General features: G+C 43.4%; 1 protein-coding gene across 1 annotated transcript in view; it reads left to right on the top strand.

The window, feature by feature from the left end:
- Positions 1-8,623: 8,623 nt before the first annotated feature.
- The window catches only part of LOC126448207 (cilia- and flagella-associated protein 65), a 170,905-nt gene continuing 160,453 nt past the window's right edge, over positions 8,624-19,075 (top strand). Inside the window, exons 1-2 of the mRNA XM_050090995.1 lie at positions 8,624-8,642; positions 15,897-16,068. Of these exons, the coding sequence (XP_049946952.1) occupies positions 8,624-8,642; positions 15,897-16,068 (191 nt within the window). The remainder of the gene's footprint in view (positions 8,643-15,896; positions 16,069-19,075) is intronic.

The raw sequence follows: 19,075 nt of genomic DNA, 5'->3' as shown, positions 1-19,075 counted from the left end.
CTGGATCTCATCAAAATTCAGTGACAATCCATTTGCTGTGAATCACCCATTGATACTTACAAATATTTCGTTAGATGAATGCTCAGTGAGATCACGGGTACTGTTTTTTATACCAGTACTTGTATCATCTGCAAATAAGACGAAGTTTGCAATTTGTGACACTGTCTATGGAAGGTCATTAATATATAAAAGGAACAATAAGGGACCTAAAATAGAGCCCTGGGGCATTCCTTGTCTGATGGCTTCATATTATGAATGACTATTGCTATGTGGTAAACCAGATACAGACACACACTGTTTTCTATTAAAAAGATAGGATAAGAACCATGTGACCGCTACTCCAGTTATCCCATAATATTTTAACTTTTGCAAAAGGATATCATGTTTAACACAATCAAAAGTTTTAGCCAGATAACAGAATATTCCAAGTGGTAATAAATTTTGACTTATTGATTCTAATATATCATCTGTAAAAGTGAATATAGCGTGATCAGTTGACAATCCCTTCCGAAATCCAAACTAATTGTGAATGAGAATATTTTTCTGTACTAAGTGTTTATAAAGTCTATTGTACATAACCCTTTCAAACACACTTGAAAATATTGCAAATAATGAAATGGGACTGAAGTTTTCCACTGATGATTTGTCGCCTTTTCTGTGTAATGGTTTGACAATAGCATATTTAAGCCTATCTGGAAAAGGACCACTGCGGAGGGATTCATTACATAAGTAACTCAGTATGTCATAAAGTTCTGATGAGCAACATTTGATTACGGTAGTGCTTATTTCATCGTAACCACTGAAACATTTGTTTTTAAGAGAGCTAATAATATTAGAAATCTCTTTTGGTGAGGTAGGATATAGTTGAATTTTCTCAGACTTCAGCGGAAATCCATTTTTTAAATATTTTGGGCTGTCTTCTGAGGAACTATGCAAACCTAAGTTGTCTGCTACTGAAAGGAAAAAGTTGTTGAAAGTGTCTGCAATTTTGGAGGTATCTCTAATCAACTCATTATTTACATTTTACATAATTTCCTCGTTTACCTGATTAGTTCTTCCTGTTTCACTTTTTACTGTATTCCATATAGTTTTTATCTTCTCATTACAGGCGTTTATTTTTTCTTGAAAATAAATACATTTTGGGGTTCTGGAACCGAATTATCAATTTCTTTTGCTCAGAGAGCCACCGTACAATTTTTATAGCAGAGCTATTAGATTTGTATGAAAGTCAGGACATAAAAATTAATAAAAGGAATCCTATTGATAAACGAAAACGTTTCTGTTCCTGATGGGGGCGTGGAGGACTGGATAACACACCTCAAACGGAATTGTTACCTTCCGCTACCGACAGTGAAAAATTTGCTTCCGTTTTTAATAGCAGTGCGAAAATGGAACATATTATGATTTGTTTCATTAGTAAAATGTATATTATACGTACAATTTTCAATGGGATAAGGTCTGCAGCTGCGATGCATTTCTTGAAAGATTTCATGATGCCTTCAGCCGCCATTCTCTTTATTTTATATGCGATTGTACAACGTACTCTCTCCCACAAGGGTAATCAGTTTTGTTGTTGTTGTCGCCATAGTCCTCAAATGGTCATGAACTCTAGTGTTAAAAAAGCTTTTTATGCTGTCATTTTATGCAGCACCATCGGGTATTTTTGAACAAACTTGAAATCCCAGATTTGTGGGAGAATATACATTACGCATGGGGAACACGAAGGTAAGATATGAGAAATCAGGTCTGGTACGGAGGCATATAGACATTGCTTTCGCCCTCATTCTATTTGCGATTGGGACAGGAACGGAAATAATCAGCAGTGTTACGGGGTACCCTCCGCCACGTGCCGTACGGCGGATTGAGAAGCTGGATATTTCTTCTGCCATACTCCAGAAAGACTTGGCAGGAATGTAGCCACTGCACATGTTTGCTGGCAGCGGTGGTCACGGGAATATATAACCGTAAGAAGAACGGGCTTCGAACGGCCACGTGGCACTATGGAGAGTGAAGACCAACATCTTTCGCGTATGGCTCTGTCGCATCGCACTTCGTCTGTAGCAGCAATATGAACAGCAGCTGGCGCCACAGTAACACAACGAATTGTTACAAATCGGTTACTTTAAGGACAGCTCCGGGCCAGACGCCCTGTAACGTGCATTCCACCGACCCCAGAGCACCACCTTTGCGACTTCAGCGGCGTCAAGCGAGAGCTCATTGGAGGACAGTTGTGTTTTTTGATGAAGGCTGGTTCTTCCTCGGTGCCAGTAATGGCGATGTGTTGATTAGAAGGAGGCCATATGAGGTCCTACAGCCAAGCTGCCAGAGTGCTAGACACACCGGACAAACACCTGGAGTTATGGTCTAGTGTGTGATTTCACATGACACCAGCAGCACTCTCGCCGTTATCCCACCACCCTAAACGCAAAACTGTACATCAATCTGGTGATTCGACATGCTGTGCTGCCTTTCATGAGCAGCGTTCCAGCGGGGGACGGGGTTTCCAACGGGATAATGCTCGCCTACTTATCGCTGTTGTATGCCAGCATGCTCTACAGAGTGTCGACATGTCGCCGTAGCCTGCTCGATCACCGATATGCCTCCATCCAAGCACATATGGGACATCATCGGACGTCAATTCCAGAGTCATCCACAGACAGCTCTGGAGCCGAGCGACCGCTCCGGTCGCAGGTTCGAATCCTGCCTCGGGCATGGATGTGTGTGATGTCCTTAGGTTAGATAGGTTTAATTAGTTCTGAGTTCTAGGCGACTGATGACCTCAGAAGTTAAGTCGCATAGTGCTCAGAGCCAAGACACAGACAGCAGTAAAGGCCTCTGTATTGACTGACCAAGGCCAACAGGCATGGAACTCCATTCCACAAACTGATGTCCGCCACTGGTACAACACAATGCAAGCACGTTTACATGCTTACATTCAACATTCTGGCGGTTACACCGATCATTAATGCGCCAGCATTTCACATTTGCAATGGTTTATCTCCCGCTTTCATTAACATATGATCTTACAACGTTAATCACTTAAATATGTTACCTAGACAAAAATATTCCCGAAATTTCATTACTCTATGTTAATTATTTTTTAGTGTTTTTTTCCACCTAACACACATGAAAAAAATATGACATGAAATACCCAGAGCCTCTGGCGCGAGACGTCAGCCTCGTGTTGAGTAAGATATGGAAATCGTTTTGTTGAAACGGCGCGCAGTTACCCTTTGATATGCGAGTCTACTATCAAATAAAACCTCATCCCCTGCCATTACGAAAAATGTTTCCACAGTTTGGAAGCTTTGTGAGGAGTACCGACAGGGACGTCACTGCAAATTATATTAGCAGTGAAAACGGAAACCTCGAGGATCGAATATTTTGGACCAAAATTCGATTGTTGGATTAAATATTAAACTTGAACTGATAACTATAATACTATTAATCGATTTACTCATAGCTGTGTAAAATTTAGTGTTTGTTACCGGCAGAGATCCAAATATTGTAGCACCGTTTCGCCAGTGCGATAGACACTCATGATACGGACATCCTCAATGTTATGTTGTAGCACTCAATTCGAACAGATCACAATGATGAAAGCAAAGATTACAGGGTTTGTAAGTTCTGTTACATAATTTGAAAAGTCATCCTGTCACATTGAAACTTATACTCGTAAATCGACAAGATATTCTTATTTTTGGTATATTTTGTAAAATTGTAGATGCTCTCCTTTTTGAAAAGAAGAGAAAGTGATACCTCATTAGTAGTTGTTTTAAACGTTGCAGCAAAACCACTTTTGATCACTATTACAAAACAACGAAGATCATGTTTTCTGTATTAAATACGATAACTTGCTATGTCTTGGATGTATCGAAAGAGATGATGTCTTACACAAAATTGGGTATAAGATTGTTAAACGGTCTTCACTGTTTGAAGTAAAGGCAGAGACTACATCTGAACTTCCCGCAAATAAACAGGAACACAGATTTTTCTTGAATCTGAGGACGCATTGGAAGATGAATCTACTAAAGACAGAAGTATTCTCGAAGATGAAATTCAGTTTACATCTACAAATATCTCCACTCCTCTTCTAACACACATGAAAAAAATATGACATGAAATACCCAGAGCCTCTGGCGCGAGACGTCAGCCTCGTGTTGACAACTATTCTGGTTAACCGACACCGGTAAATACTTGAGACCAGGCCTCTCTTGTAATCTAATACGGATAATCTACTAGTTAGTACACTCAAAAGTCCACAGTAAACACAAATACTTAACTCACTGAGCATGCAAATAGCGTCTCACTTATACCAGTGCTACCTGAATTTCCTCCACTCAATAAATACGTAATTCCATCCAAATCCACGAACTCTGTGAACCCTGCCTTGCTTTCTGCATTTCCTTATCCTCCTTCACGTGAGACCTGTATCAACTACTAAAATACCGGAATCCTCTCCCCGACCCTGAATAGATCTCCTGCATTACGCACGAGGTTGATAACAACCAGTCAAACATATAAAACTCAGTTTTCAGCACTCATAGTCCGCTGTGCTTATAAACGATCAGTCCCCCATCCTTTGGCATCTCCGCTTTAATTACGAAGCAACCTCAGTCTTCTCCAGCGCCTGTCAGTGATGGTCCTTCCAGATGTAACAGTACGCACCTTTTCCTAATAATAGGGAATCTTCTGTTCTCTCCACTCCTCTACTACCATTTCCAACAGCTTAGTTCAGTATCCACTTTCTTATCCCACCCCCTGCCGCTTCCTTCTCTAAACGATACTCCACACAAAACCTACACCATTCACCCGTCTGCACCAGACTTAAGAGTCATGCAGACTTCAGTCTCAGAAGCAGTTTATCCAATATCTTTGGTTAAAAGTGTCTCAAATATTAATCATAACAAAATTTTTTACGTCACTGTTAGACGGAGAAACAAAGGAGCCTAAATTTTATGCGATCTGTATTAAGATGAGTGCCGTTCTAATTTACAGCAAAGCTTCAGAGCCGAGTGTACAGCTTGAACCAAACGAAAATTATGAGAGTCAGGCACAAACCTATTGTCTGAACTTCTCCATATAGCAGAGTGATTTATATGTTTTTAATATCCGCTCATGCGGATCAAAAATGTGTGGATGTGGTTAGCGTTACGTTTATCCGCACGAATCCTTACAGCTCTGTCACCTTTCGCAGTAAGTTTGGGCACACACCGACTCCGTGGAGAATTCCACGCCCAGTCACTGTAGCCATCCTCCAACACTGCAGTGAATACTGAGAAGGAACGAAGAGAAGATTAGGATTTAACGTCCCGTCGATAATAAGCTCGGACTGGTGCCGGCTGGAGTAGGAAACACGCCTTTTCAGCTTGAAAGGGAATATCCCGCATTTGCTATGGTCCGCTTAATTATATTATGAAATACTTTTCATTTCACTGCATTTGTCAGGTATTCTTTACAAGAAAGGGAAAGGTCATTATTTCGCTTGTAACAGTGATTTGTGCTGTGAGTAAATAATATTTTAAAAGTGTGAAAGTAAACAGCAAAAATATGTCAACATACTGATGAAATAGGCTTGGTATCCAGGAAATCTGTACCAGATTGTATAACGAAGACTATGTGAATTCCCACAGGTTTACTTCAGGCCAAGGGAGGCAAGAAAGTTCTTCTTCGTGGACCTGGAAGCTACCTGTGTCAATAAAGACAGAATAACCAGAGCTAACTACACGACATATATTACGGCTCCTTACGTGCTGTCTCTCAGCTTAATGGGTGAGTGCAATACCTCTTCATAAAAAGTACAGTTATACTTAATACATTTTGGCATAATTATTTTTGTCTTGGTGTGTGATTTGGTCGCAACGGAATCAAATTTAAAATTTACGATTCATGTCAATATTTATTGTTTATAGTGCATGGTATGTGGTCGCAAAAGCAATGGTGCTCTTGTCTATACCCATCCAAGGGCTCGTATAATCGAAAGATTTCTCCTATATATCATCTGCATTCTGAATATAGGAAATTCAGCACACTTTAATAGAGCAGCGTTATCTTCCTTGGTCAATGAGTTATCACTTATAGCCGGAAGGCTGCGCGAAGATTTCAAGATAGACCAGTAAGTGATAAACTCGCAGCATTTCAGCTAGCAAGAGCAAAAATCAGACGTATAGTCAAGGACAATAATTAAAAACGGTGTCAAAAATTTCTAATGTCTATAAGTCATTTAAGACAAGAAAAAATGAGTATAGGTTTACTGGGAAAGAGTATAGGTTTACTGGGAAAGAGTAGTGGAAGAAATAGAATATCATTTGTAATGGCAATACCGCATGGTAACGTACAACAAACGACACCATGTGCAGTCTCGTAGTTAATGGCCAGACACTAACTAACATCAAATACCATCTGAATTTTAATACAGCAAATTCGGATGACTACAACTGCCCCTTCATTTGTTTCAGTTATAACGCTGAAACCTAGGTAAACACCAGGTAGTTTGTGCAATCGAGGCGGATTTATCATAATTATTTCGATACTTACGATTGTTGACGCAATGCTGAAAGTTCTTAAATTCAAGAATCTGGGTATTACTTCAAAAGAACACCTCCTAACTCTTGAAGAAGAACACCGTAATCCCTCTCCTGTCACCAAAGATTGTCTTCACAAACCCAGATAGCTGCGGAAATGTGGAACTCACCAGCTGCATCGGGAAGACTTTTGAACGCATGACCAACTGCCGCTTAGTATGGGCCTGTAAACCTAAGAAGCTATTTCTCATAGTCCATTGTAGGTTCGAAAAAAAAAATTGCTCAACACCCGACTACCTGCAGGCAGCAACACAGGAAGCCCTTGTATGAAGACACTGGTTAATGTGAGTACTCTTTAAATTGAAAAAGGCATGTGACCTGGAGGATAGCACCATACGATAGATATACGACGGGAGTTTGGCCTTCGTCTTCTAATTATATTGCAATAATTCCAGGATGAACGCTGTTTCTGATCACTGTTCACAAAACAAGGTATTGCATAGGAGATGGTGTTCCATGTCACAGATTTTGTGCTAGAAGTTAACAGCACGGTATCTGCGATAACGAGACGTGTCAATTGTTGCTTGCTTGTAGATGGTTTCAGAATTACTGTTTTATAATTATGTAGCGTAACGACCATACACGGACCTATAAGTGCAAGACTGAGCAGTGTAGCCCTGCAACGATGACGGCAGGCGAGAGTGGGATGTTGTCACTGGAATAATTCAACAAGGCCAGTGTAGTGTTGTGAGGGAGGTTAGCTGGATGAAACAGCAAACTCAGCGGCACTGCACCGACTAGTGCAGCAAGGGGCAGGCAGATTTCCACGCTGACAGTGGCAGTTGTGTTTTAAGGTACGTGACTGCTGGTGGTCCACACGCATATCAAGTGCACCGCTGATGGGCTGGTCGTTTGTGCAATAGAATTATCCTGAGTCTCGCAGCCCAGCTGAAACGACAGGGCTGTGCCGGAAGAGGACGTCAGCAGAGTCACCAGCTCGAGACCATGGCAGGGCAACAGCTCTGCGTGCTAAGCCAGTCCCCGGACTTAATTCCAAGTGCGGCTGGCCACTCCAGGTCATCTCCAGCAGCTTGGTCAGCTCCTACCAGGGGCAGTGGGTTGCTTCCCGTGCACACCCGTCCAAACAATAGTGCCCACTGGTGCCGGGTGGAGCGACTATGAATCGGGATGGTGCGAGTGGGTGGCGGCAGCGAGGTGGGACTCCAGGTGGCTCCAGAGAAAGGCAGCGGCAAATGTAACAAGTTCTTTTATTGACAGATCTGCGTTGCTTGATACACTGGGTCATTAGCTGGCTGGCCACGGAATTCTGCTGATCCGGCTGGGCAGCCACACACCCCAAGTTGCTAGTTGCCGAAACAGTACCATATCGCGCCGGCGACTTCGTTACGTAAGGCAGCGGAGTGCCGACTCGACGCTGCTGCCGCTGCTACCGCTCACGGCACCGTCCGGAGGTATCATGGTGGGTGATACACACTGTGCTGCTACGACCATCTGGCTGTGGCAAATGGCGGGTGGTGCGCACAAAAGTGACTCGCTGCCACCCGGGTAGGAGTTGGCCATGCTGCTGGAGATGGCCTGGTGTGGCTTGCCACCCCGCGGCGCTAAGTCCAGGGACAGACTTAGTGCACAGAGCTGTTGCCCTGCCATGGCCTCGAGCTGGTGACCTTTGCTGGCAAGTCCGTGTGGCGTCCTCGCCCGACACAGCCCTGTCGTCTTGGTTGGGCAGCAATACTCAGAATAATTCTATTCCACAAAAGACCAGCCGGCATCAGCGAGCTTGTTGTGCATATGCACCACTACCAGTCTCGTATTTTAAAACATTACTGTCACAGTCAGTGCGTAATTCTGCCTGCCCTTGCTGCACCAGTCAGTGCTGTGCCGCTGAGTTCGCTGTTCCAGCAGGCTAACCTGCCACACAACACTGCACTGGCCTTGTCGAATTATCACAGTGACGACATGGCCGTGTTTGCCCACAGTCTGCGCAGCTGCAATACACTGCTCAGGTTCGCGTTAATATGTCCCCATAAGGTCATTACGTTGCAGTTATTTCTCTGGCAACTACTGCTCGCCAAATAGAGATGACGCTCATGAAGCTGGGTATTGGGGTGGAATCATAGGTTTACACTCTCCTCTGGAAAAAGCGTGTTTGCTAATTTTAACCTTATGTGTAATGTTTTGAAGGTACCACATTGCAACTGCAGGAGCTCTATCTCAGGTGTAAGGAGGCAGTAAGTTTCCTAAGTTTCATATTTAACAAGAACACTATCTATTACCACACCTAAAATATCTTAAAACAGGCTTTGAAGTCTCTAAACATTTTGAATTTCCTCAGTCGTAGGATGCGACGGTTCTCGCTGGGTGTTGTTGCGATTTCTTTTTATATTTTTATTTTTTTAATATATGTCTGTAGATAGTTTGTTCGATCGGATTCAGTATGATCCTGATTTTCTTCTCTTGTGGTAGCATTCTTATAAAATGTCCATGGACATCTCTCTCTAGAAAAAATATGGCAATTAATTATTTCAAACTGCTTGTGAGAACAGAATTTCATGAGGAACTGACTCATTTATTCGGATGTTGGTAGCTTGCACATATCTTACTGGACTGAAACCCCGAGTATTAATAATAAAAAAAATCTTTTCATACAAAATAACCCTCCTTTGGCAATCTTGATCATTTTGCGTTGCCTTTGGATCTGGGAGATGTGTTGGCCAGAGAGCTAGAATATTCGTGACAGGCGCACGCTGCACAACCTCACGAGGCGCCCTTCCGCATTACGTGGTCACATCTCATAGCTTCAAAACATTGCATCACAAATTAAAACATAAAAAACAGTATCTAATCTTTTTAGGGTTCCGTACTTTACGCGGTACAAATAGAACTCTTATAGGATCGCTTTGTTGTCCGTCGGTTTCTCTGTCTCTCTTCCTGTCCGACTAGTAAGACCCCTTCTTTTTCAGGAACGGGTAGAGGTATCCAGTTGAAATTTATATCACATACTAAGCTCTACGGTCCCTTGGTGATGTGGAAAAGTTAAGCTTCTGTGTCACTGCAGTCAAACGATACAGTCATTTATGTCACATATTTCGGTACTCGCTGACTCATTCATCAAATGACATAGAGTATTTCCCGTTGACCTGGAATCATGAAATTTCGACAAGAAACAAGATTCGTCTGTACAACTGAAGGAAAAAATCTGAATATCGTTAATTTGTAATTATATCACATAAAAAAGTTATTTATGGCATTTGCTGTCCGTCTGTCTGTCCGTCTTTTAAGACCCGTTCTTCGCAAGAACGGGTAGAGGTATCATGTTGAAGTTTATGTCCGATACTAAGGTCTACGGTCGCTTGGCGGTACAAAAAAATCTAAGCTTCTAAGCCAATGCAATCAAAAAATTCGGCCAACTTTATGTCAAATTCTACGGCCTACGGTCCGTTGGCGGTATAAATAATTTAAGTCAATGTACTTAAAATGTATAGCCACATGCGTGTCTTATTTTGATACTCTCAAACTTACTCACCAAAAGCTATAGATGAATTACCTCTGTACGCGTGGGACCTGGTGTTATCGCGCTACAGAGCATTCCATTCTCGGGGATCCATTCTCGGTCAGACCACTGATTTTTCAGTCTTCGTTTTAACATAGCCTTCACCTCCCAACGACATGAGACGTTGCCAGAAAAAACACGTGGTTCGCATTCCACGTTAAACCGTAGGTCCAGCCGGCCGCGGTGGCCGTGCGGTTCTAGGCGCTTCAGTCCGGAACCGCGTGTCTGCTACGGTCGCAGGTTCGAATCCTGCCTCGGGCATGGTTGTGTGTGATGTCCTTAGGTTAGTTAGGTTTAAGTAGTTTTAAGTTCTAGGGGACTAATGACCTCAGATGTTAAGTCCCATAGTGCTCAGAGCCATTTGAAGCCCATTTTTTTGAAACCGTAGGTCCTCTTTCCCCTATTGGATAAATGGGGTAGGTTAGGGACACACAAATCGGCGAAATGGAGTCCAATAGAAACGTTTGCACCAGGCGGATGGAAGCTTAAATTTTTTTACACCGTCAAGGGGCTGTAGACCTTAATATATGACACAATTAAGGGATCATTCCTCGAAACCCCGTAATTGTTTTCCATTGCGACACAAATGTTTGAAATTTGTGTCAAAGGTGCCTATAACCCTCCTCTGTAATGGTACAAAAGCGTGGTGCCCTGCTACATTACCCTCGGGATCGACAGTTCTTCAAACAGCAAGGTAACGACACATGCGAAAGAAAGGCCAGAACTCAGAAGTTCATGTGACGTGTAAGGTGAATTAACCATACCACATTGACACCAAATTTCACCACATTTCTGCCCAACACCACCATTGACGTGCCACATGATGGGAGCGCCGTCACACCCCCTCTTACCCACATTTCACCCTCTCTTTTCACAACACTGCCATGGACGTCAGAATGGTGACACCTAGAGTTGAAATCATGAGGTTTTATTATGCGTGCCCGAGGGAAAGAGTTCAAGGCACACCACAGTTCAAAAGGTGGCATAAATGGTGTCAGTGAAACTACACCCCTTCTTGGGACGTTGATTCTCGTACATTTAACGGTCTATAATAATAGTTCTAGGTGCGATGAGCAGCAGGACGACGTTCTTGACAACCTTTGACATGTTGACACACCCGGACGTTCTAACCCCTCTATAAGGAAATTGTAGGGATGCATCCCCAGCGAACATGATCAAACCCCTTTCGAGTGCAGCGGAATTGAAGTTTTTACTCTCGCGTATTGATTGGAACCGCTAAGGACCGTTTAAAATCATTCTACGAAATTTCAACGTGAACGGAAGCAGCAAAGAGTGCCGTATTCTTGTTCAGACCTCCAGTTTCACATCCTCCCGTGGCGTGATCAAGGAGGGGGGTGACGTAGTCAATGCGTGAATACAACGGCATGGGGTCCCACTAAGACCCCCAGTTCGGTAATACCCTCGGTGGCACCCACCCACGTTTATTGAGAATTTTAAGAATGTGCCCCTGCAAGCAGGAAACTGGCATCGGATGGGTGTCAAGTGAAGTGAGGATGTGAAACAGGAGAGCTGAACAAACATAACAACCGTTTGTTGCTTCCGATCACGTTCAAATTTCGTCGGATGATTTTCAACAGTCCCTAGCTGTTCAGCCTGTACACGTAAGCAAAATAGCGGTCGCGATGCACCCAATGGGTTGGGATCACATCCACTGGGGATGCACCCCAGAATGTCCTTAGAGAGGGGTTGAAACGTCCAGGGGTGTCAGCAGCGTCAAACGTTGTCCTCGTAGCGCTGAGGACTGTCGTTTTCGACCGCTAAATGCGCGGGAACCAAGGCCCCAAACAAATGGGTAGTTTAATTGTCTCTCATTATGCCAGCCTGTGTGGCCTTTTCGTGTAGATTCTGAGCGGCCACCCATAAAAACCGCGTGATTTCAACTCAGGTTGTCGCCGTTGTGACTTCCATCGCAGATGTGTCAAAAGTAGGAATGAAATGTGGAAAAGGCAGGGTGTGACGACCTTCTCATCGTGTGACACGTCCACGGTAACTTTGGACAGAAATATGGTGAAATCTGGTGTCACTGTGACGTTATTAACCCGCCTTACATCTCACATAAACGTCTGAGTTGTGGCCTTTGATCCGCCTGTGTCAACACCTTGCTGTTTGAAGCGTGATCGAGCCCGAAGGTGACGTCGCAAGTCCCCATGCTTTTTCACCTTTACGGAGGAAGGTTGTAGTTACCTTTGAGCCAATTTTCAAACTTCTGCGTTGCAATGGAAGACAATTATGATTCTTTATTTCTGTTGCGTGGTGTATATGTGCGTCGTATTGTACGTAATATTTCACACGTGCAGCTGTGTGGTGATAAATGAAAATATTCGAATCGCTACAACCACGGCTTTTAGCAAACAGCGCACACGTACCTCGTTGTCATACAATCACTAACAGAGTAGTGGTAGAAGCCTGGCGAGCATCTGTGGCGCAAAGTAACTTGTCACTGGCATCTCGTTACTAAATAACATGGCACTGCAGTCTTTGCGCGCCATAGGTGTATGGAAAGTCTTTCATAATCAGACACGTGTCGTTGAATTTTTGTCCGATGAGGCAAACGAAGAAGCAAATACCTCATTAAAAACTCTGTTTGAGAGGGTAGCAAAAAACCTCTGTCTACTCCAACCGTTCAGTGAAGAGAATAGAGGAGGAGATAATAAAATTTTATTTTTAGATAACATGCCGAACAGTTTATAAAGGAACTGACATATAATTTCGAAGTGATATATGTTATTTAGTTTAGAACGTTAGTATTATAAAAAGCGACGTTGTTTGATAAGATATATTTTCACTACTATTTTGTTTTACGAGATTTCCTTCTGGCAGCCAATGGTCGATATTGTTTTGCTTTGGTTGTTCCTTTGTTTATGTGACTATTTCCTTCTTCGTAATCTGGTCTATATTTGTTGAATTATTGGCTGTACTGACGTAATGCGATCTTTTTCTGACTCGATAGCTGTTAATAGTGAGCTTGCGGGTCTAAGGCGCTGCAGTCATGGACTGTGCGGCTGGTCCCGGCGGAGGTTCGAGTCCTCCCTCGAGCATGGGTGTGTGTGTTTGTTCTTAGGATAATTTAGGTTAAGTAGTGTGTAAGCTTAGGGACTGATGACCTCAGCAGTTAAGTCCCAGAAGATTTCATACATATTTCAACATTTTTTGAGCTTCCGGATGTTCAACCGAGTTATTTTTTCCATTTTCTACACAGTCCTTCGATGACCAACCCAGCCGTCCTTTTCAGGTGCTGTGGTTTTTACTGTTATGTATACTCGCTGTCTGGTCTCCAACAAGACTGTGGCCTATTGTTTTTTTAATTCATTTATAGGGTGAATCCCTCCACGGCCACAACAGAATGATGGCCAACGCAAAAGGTCTACTGCATATTAGTTAGCTTTCACTAAGTGTGGTCTCGCAGGGTGTGAGTACTACCATGTTCGCGTACGTCTGGCTATGATTAACCATTAATACACACCCATGGGCTATTGTTGCTCTTACTCCAGTATTTATAGTCGCATTCTGTTTCCGATGTCCACTACGCCCATTGATGCTCTATTGTTTTACAGAGCACGCAATGATATTCTGTGAAACGCAAATTCTATTAGTTTTTTCCAACTTTGTGCATGGTCGGCAAGATTTTACTAAATGGAGTGCCAGACCCCAAGCGTAATTTGAATTGAAACCTCCATTCGTCATTATTACGTTTTCCGAAATCTTTATTTCAATAGAGTCGTTAATTATGCTGTGCTAGAAATTTGGCGTTTGCACTACGATAGCGTTCTCGTTGTGTCTCGATCCATGATTATATTTGAGGTAGTGCTGGTTGACAACTGACTTGATTGGTTGTTTTAGACTGGTGTATCGATGATGTTTCTTGCATCTCTCTTCGACTGTTCTGATAGCCTACCCAACGTAAGACATGCCACATTCGCATGTAACACGATACACACCCAGCTACGTAGACATAGATCTTCTTTAATATTACAAACAATACTTCTTGGGATAGAAAAGGTCTCAGTCTCAATCTCTCTCTCAGGCATTCTTGATTTTGATTGCATCGCCCATTCAGTTTGATGCTCTGAGTACCAATTTCTTGGAAACACCAGTCGTGGGTGTCGTAATTCTCCAGCGATGTTCTCCTCGACTGTAAGTGTTCGAGCGCTATGCACCGGGGTCCTTAGCACCGAATTTCTTTGTGACGGATAGTTATGGCTCGTAGCGTGGAGACAGAGGTTAGTGCCAGCGTTGGTCATCGAAATATTGTGCAGAAAATACACTACTGGCCATTAAAATTGCTACACTACCAAGATGACGCGCTACAGACGCGAAATTTAACCGACAGGAAGAAGATGCTGTGATATGCAAATGATTAGCTTTTCAGAGCATTCACACAAGGTTGGCGCCAGTGGCGACACCTACAACGTGCTGACATGACAAAAGTTTCAAACCGATTTCTCATACACAAACAGCAGTTGACCGGAATTGCTTGGTAAAACGTTGTTGTGATGCCTCGTGAAAGGAGGAGAATTGCGTACCATCACGTTTCCGACTTTGATAAAGGTCGGATTGTATCCTATCGCGATTGCGGTTTATCGTATCGCGACATTGCTGCTCGTGTTGGTCGAGATCCAATGACTGTTAGCAGAATATGGAATCGGTGTGTTCAGAAGGGTAATACGGAACGCCGTGCTGGATCCCAACGGCCTCGTATCACGAGCAGTCGAGATGACAGGCATCTGATCCGAATGGCTGTAACGGATCGTGAAGCCACGTCGCGATCCCTGAGTCAACAGATGTGGACGTTTGCAAGACAACAACCATCTGCACGAACAGTTCGATGATGTTTGCAGCAGCATGGACTATCAGCTCGGAGACCGTGGCTGCGGTTACCCTTGACGCTGCATCACAGACAGGAGCGCCTGCGATGGTGTACTCGACGACGAACCTGGGTGCACGAATGGCAAACCGTCATTTTTTCGGATGAAACCAGGTTATGTTTACAGCATCATGATGGTCACATCCGTGTTTGGCGACATCGCGGTGAATGCACATTGGAAGCGTGTATTCGTCATTGCCATACTGACATATCACCCGGCATGATGGTATGGGGGGTCATTGGTTACACGTCTCGGTCACCTCTTGTTCGCATTGACGGCACTTTGCACAGTGGACGTTACATTTCAGATGTGTTACGACCCGTGGCTCTACCCTTCATTCGCTCCCTGCGAAACCCTACATTTCAGCAGGATAATGGACGACCGCATGTTGCAGGTCCTGTACGGGCCTTTCTGGATACAGAAAATGTTCGACTGCTGCCCTGGCCAGCACATTCTCCTGATCTCTCACCAATGGAAAACGTCTGGTCAATGGTGACCGAGCAACTGGCTCGTCACAATACGCCAGTCACTACTCTTGATGAGCTGTGGTATTGTGTTGAAGCTGCACGGGCAGCTATACCTGCACACGCCATCCAAGTTCTGTTTGACTCAATGGCCAGGAGTATCAAGGCCGTTATTACGGCCAGAGGTGGTTGTTGTGGGTACTGATTTCTCAGGAATTATGCACCCAGATTGCGTGACAATGTAATCACATGTCAGTTCTAGTATAATATATTTGTCCAATGAATACTCGTTTATCATCTGTATTTCTTCTTGGTGTAGCAATTTTAATGGCCAGTAGTGTATATGCATCATATGATTAAACGGCAAAGCTGGAGACGGCATTGCGCTCAAGAACTGGGCGCAAGGCCGGTAATGGTGGCAGTCTGTGGCGAAAGCGTGTGGCTGCGGCAGGGCACAGCTTCCCGAAGGCGGAGCCGGCTCCGCTGGCGCGGCCGCCACTGCTGAAGCCTGCGTCGCTGCAGCTGGTGGCGAGCGCGCCGCCGCTGTCCGCCTACGCCACGCTCGTCGTCCAGCGGCGCGGGCCGCCCCCGCTCATGTTCAAGTTCGTCCCGCCGTCCAAGTCGTGAGTACCGACACCCAAACAGCTCTGCCTGCGCGGCTTAACGCGTTCACGACGGTGTGCGCAACACGTGGATCACACTACATCCTCCCGTCGGGCAGTGTGTACCATGGGCGGCTCGCGGGAGATCTTCCCATCGGATGGTGTGTACCACCGATGGCTTACGCTCGACTACGTCTGCTACCAGCAATACGCCAACGTATGATGTATTACCTATCAACCAGGTACAATGAACACCCGTGAATACAATTGTGTGTAAGGCCGGTATTACACTATCAAATTTCTTTGTCCAATCTCTTTGTCAAATATCTTTTTCAAAGAAATTTGATGGTGTAATAGGGAACTTTGTCAAATGTCGTCAAATATTTGATTAAATCTAAGGCCTCGCTGTATATTTGATCAAAGAAGTCACTTGTCTTCTGATCACTGCAATGTGACCTGTTACCACGTGGAGCGCTAGCATCGCTCCAGCGTTCTGTCATCTGTAGTGTTTTCATAAACATTGCCGGTAAATACAATTGGTGTGTACTGACAACCACAAAATTAATAGAGATGTATGAAGCTGATGAAGCGCTTTACAACGTGAGGTACCCTGAATACAAAAATAGATTAAGAAGATTGGAGAACTTTTCTAACCTAACCTAACTCGCTCCTGTAGCAAGGAATGGGTGTGTTACAGTGAGTCTGTCTTCAGCAGAAATAGTAGTTCTTAAGTGAGTATTGTGCTTTGTGATAAGAGGATACACTTCACTGAGCACATACAGAAATGTATGCTCATCCATTCTCAAGTAATTGATGTACGACTTCACGTCATCCACTACAAGCTCACGTAACAAATTTTGTTGAATGCTTTTATCGTGTCGTCGTAAAACCCACGGCTTCACCCAGATACGTTTCCTTTTTTTCCCCGCTTCTCTTCCGCATGTGCACACAGTGCAATTGTGGTACATGCAACTGCTGCGGTTAATAACAAGTTGTTGTTGTCAGCCATCTTGAACTTTGACGCAGAATATGATGACAGTGTAATACCCCTTTTTAGCGCCACGTCAAAGATCTTTGTCAAATATATTTGACGAATATTTGATCACATCTTTGATCAAATCTTTGACAGAGAAATTTGATAATGTAATACCGGCCTAATCCTTCAACGAGACACCTTTCTGCACAAGCGAGATATCACAAAATTCTTGATTAATCTAATGTAAAATTGTTTCATATGATCTCTCCTTCTTTTAAAAGAGTGGTCTTCAACCACTTTCAAAGTACAAAGTCAGTACATATCAATAGTAGGCTACGGCATTTGAATACGCCTGCCGCCTTACGGTGAGAAACACTAAAAGCTGAGCTGACAGACGAAGTGAAGCATTGTCACTTGTGCACCTCACAGTGAGAAAAACAATTATTCTCACCGCCGGTGTGAACGTGTTAAGCATGAGGCCGCTCCACAGTAACCTCAGGCTGTCACGTAATGGGACGAACCTTTTCACAAAAATGTACACCCTCGGCTCTAAGGTTGTGGAATTGTCTGTTGATCAAAACTTGATAAATTATACAGAGGTCTGGTAAAACGTTTAGAGACAGTGAACTGTGGTTTATTCCTCTTATGTTGTTCATTTGTAAACTATTTTGTTTGCGTACAGGAGACATGACAAATATTTACATCGTATCTACAATAATTTTTTCGCTAAAATTATAATAAAAAAGTAAAATTTCAAGAGCTGGCTCACTTTAGTGGAATATGTTATGAAACGTCCCCTTTGAAAAATTATGAATGACGTTATTTGATACAGAAACAGCTGAGTAATACACAACGTACTCAGACAGTTCTCTCTTTACTTATTCTGATCATCACTAAACTGACACACAATATTTTTAGCGCAACGCAATCTGACTATCGATAATCCCTACAAAAGAATGGCCCTGACTAACAATACCCTATACCTTTCATGAATCACTTAGTTCACAAAAACCTTCGTTACTCGAACTACAGCAATACAGCGAGCGCCAATACTGCCAGCTAAATAAAAGATTCTAACTACTGAAGACACTAACTGCTGATAGGCATAGTTAGCAAATGAAAGATTTTGATCGAGAACACACAATGTATTTCTCGGGTGCCTTAATAGCGTTCAAAAGTCGTAATATATATATAATTTTGTGACATCCAATTAAACAAATTTCCTTTTTCTGACGGACACAAGTCTAGATCGTCAGAGGGATACAAAACTCTGGCATCTCCCTTCCCACATCCACCACTGCTGGCGGCTCACCTCAAACTGCCCAACGCTACGCCCTGTTGACATCCAACAGCCCAACACTACACAAGCTAATATATACCAACAATGAATCCAACCAGCCACAGACTTCAAACAGTACAGTCAGCGATTTTCATACAGAACACTACGTGGCGTTACCAACATAAAAACCTAAACAGCCTACTTACAGCGACCGCTACGGTCGCAGGTTCGAATCCTGCCTCGGGCATGGAGTGTGTGATGTCCTTCGGTTAGTTAGATTTAAGTAGTTCTAAGGGACTGATGACCTCAGAAGTTAAGTCCCATAGTGCTCAGAGCCATTTGAACCTACTTACAATGTACGAAGTTACATGTGGCTCAAACTACTAATTCGTCCTGCATGAATTCGTCCACTCGGCAGTAGATTTTCAGTGTTAGCGTCTCGTATACCTTTCTATTCAATTTCCTTTTAATTTTTAGACACTTTCATTCCCCTACATTGAGAAGCCTGACCGAACAATTTTAGGGGCTGAATGGGAAGCATGACGTATTTCAGGATTCCTATGGTTTAGCTATGAACAGCATGATGTTCATCAAATAATTTTTGTTTGGCGTACAAAACTGTAATATTTTCACGAATATGGAAGAGTTAAAATTTGTAGATTTCTAGATAATGGGGGGACATCGTTCGTTCTGGTAAATAGTGCACATATTCCGAATGATTGTTTCCTACGTCTTTTGCATCTGTACTATGCCAGCCTAGTTTACCCAAAAAC

This window comes from Schistocerca serialis, chromosome 1, assembly GCF_023864345.2.
Source record: "Schistocerca serialis cubense isolate TAMUIC-IGC-003099 chromosome 1, iqSchSeri2.2, whole genome shotgun sequence".
NCBI classification, from domain to species: domain Eukaryota; kingdom Metazoa; phylum Arthropoda; class Insecta; order Orthoptera; family Acrididae; genus Schistocerca; species Schistocerca serialis.
The sequence above is the reverse complement of the archived record's forward strand: the minus strand, read 5'-3'. Positions and strand labels throughout refer to the sequence as shown.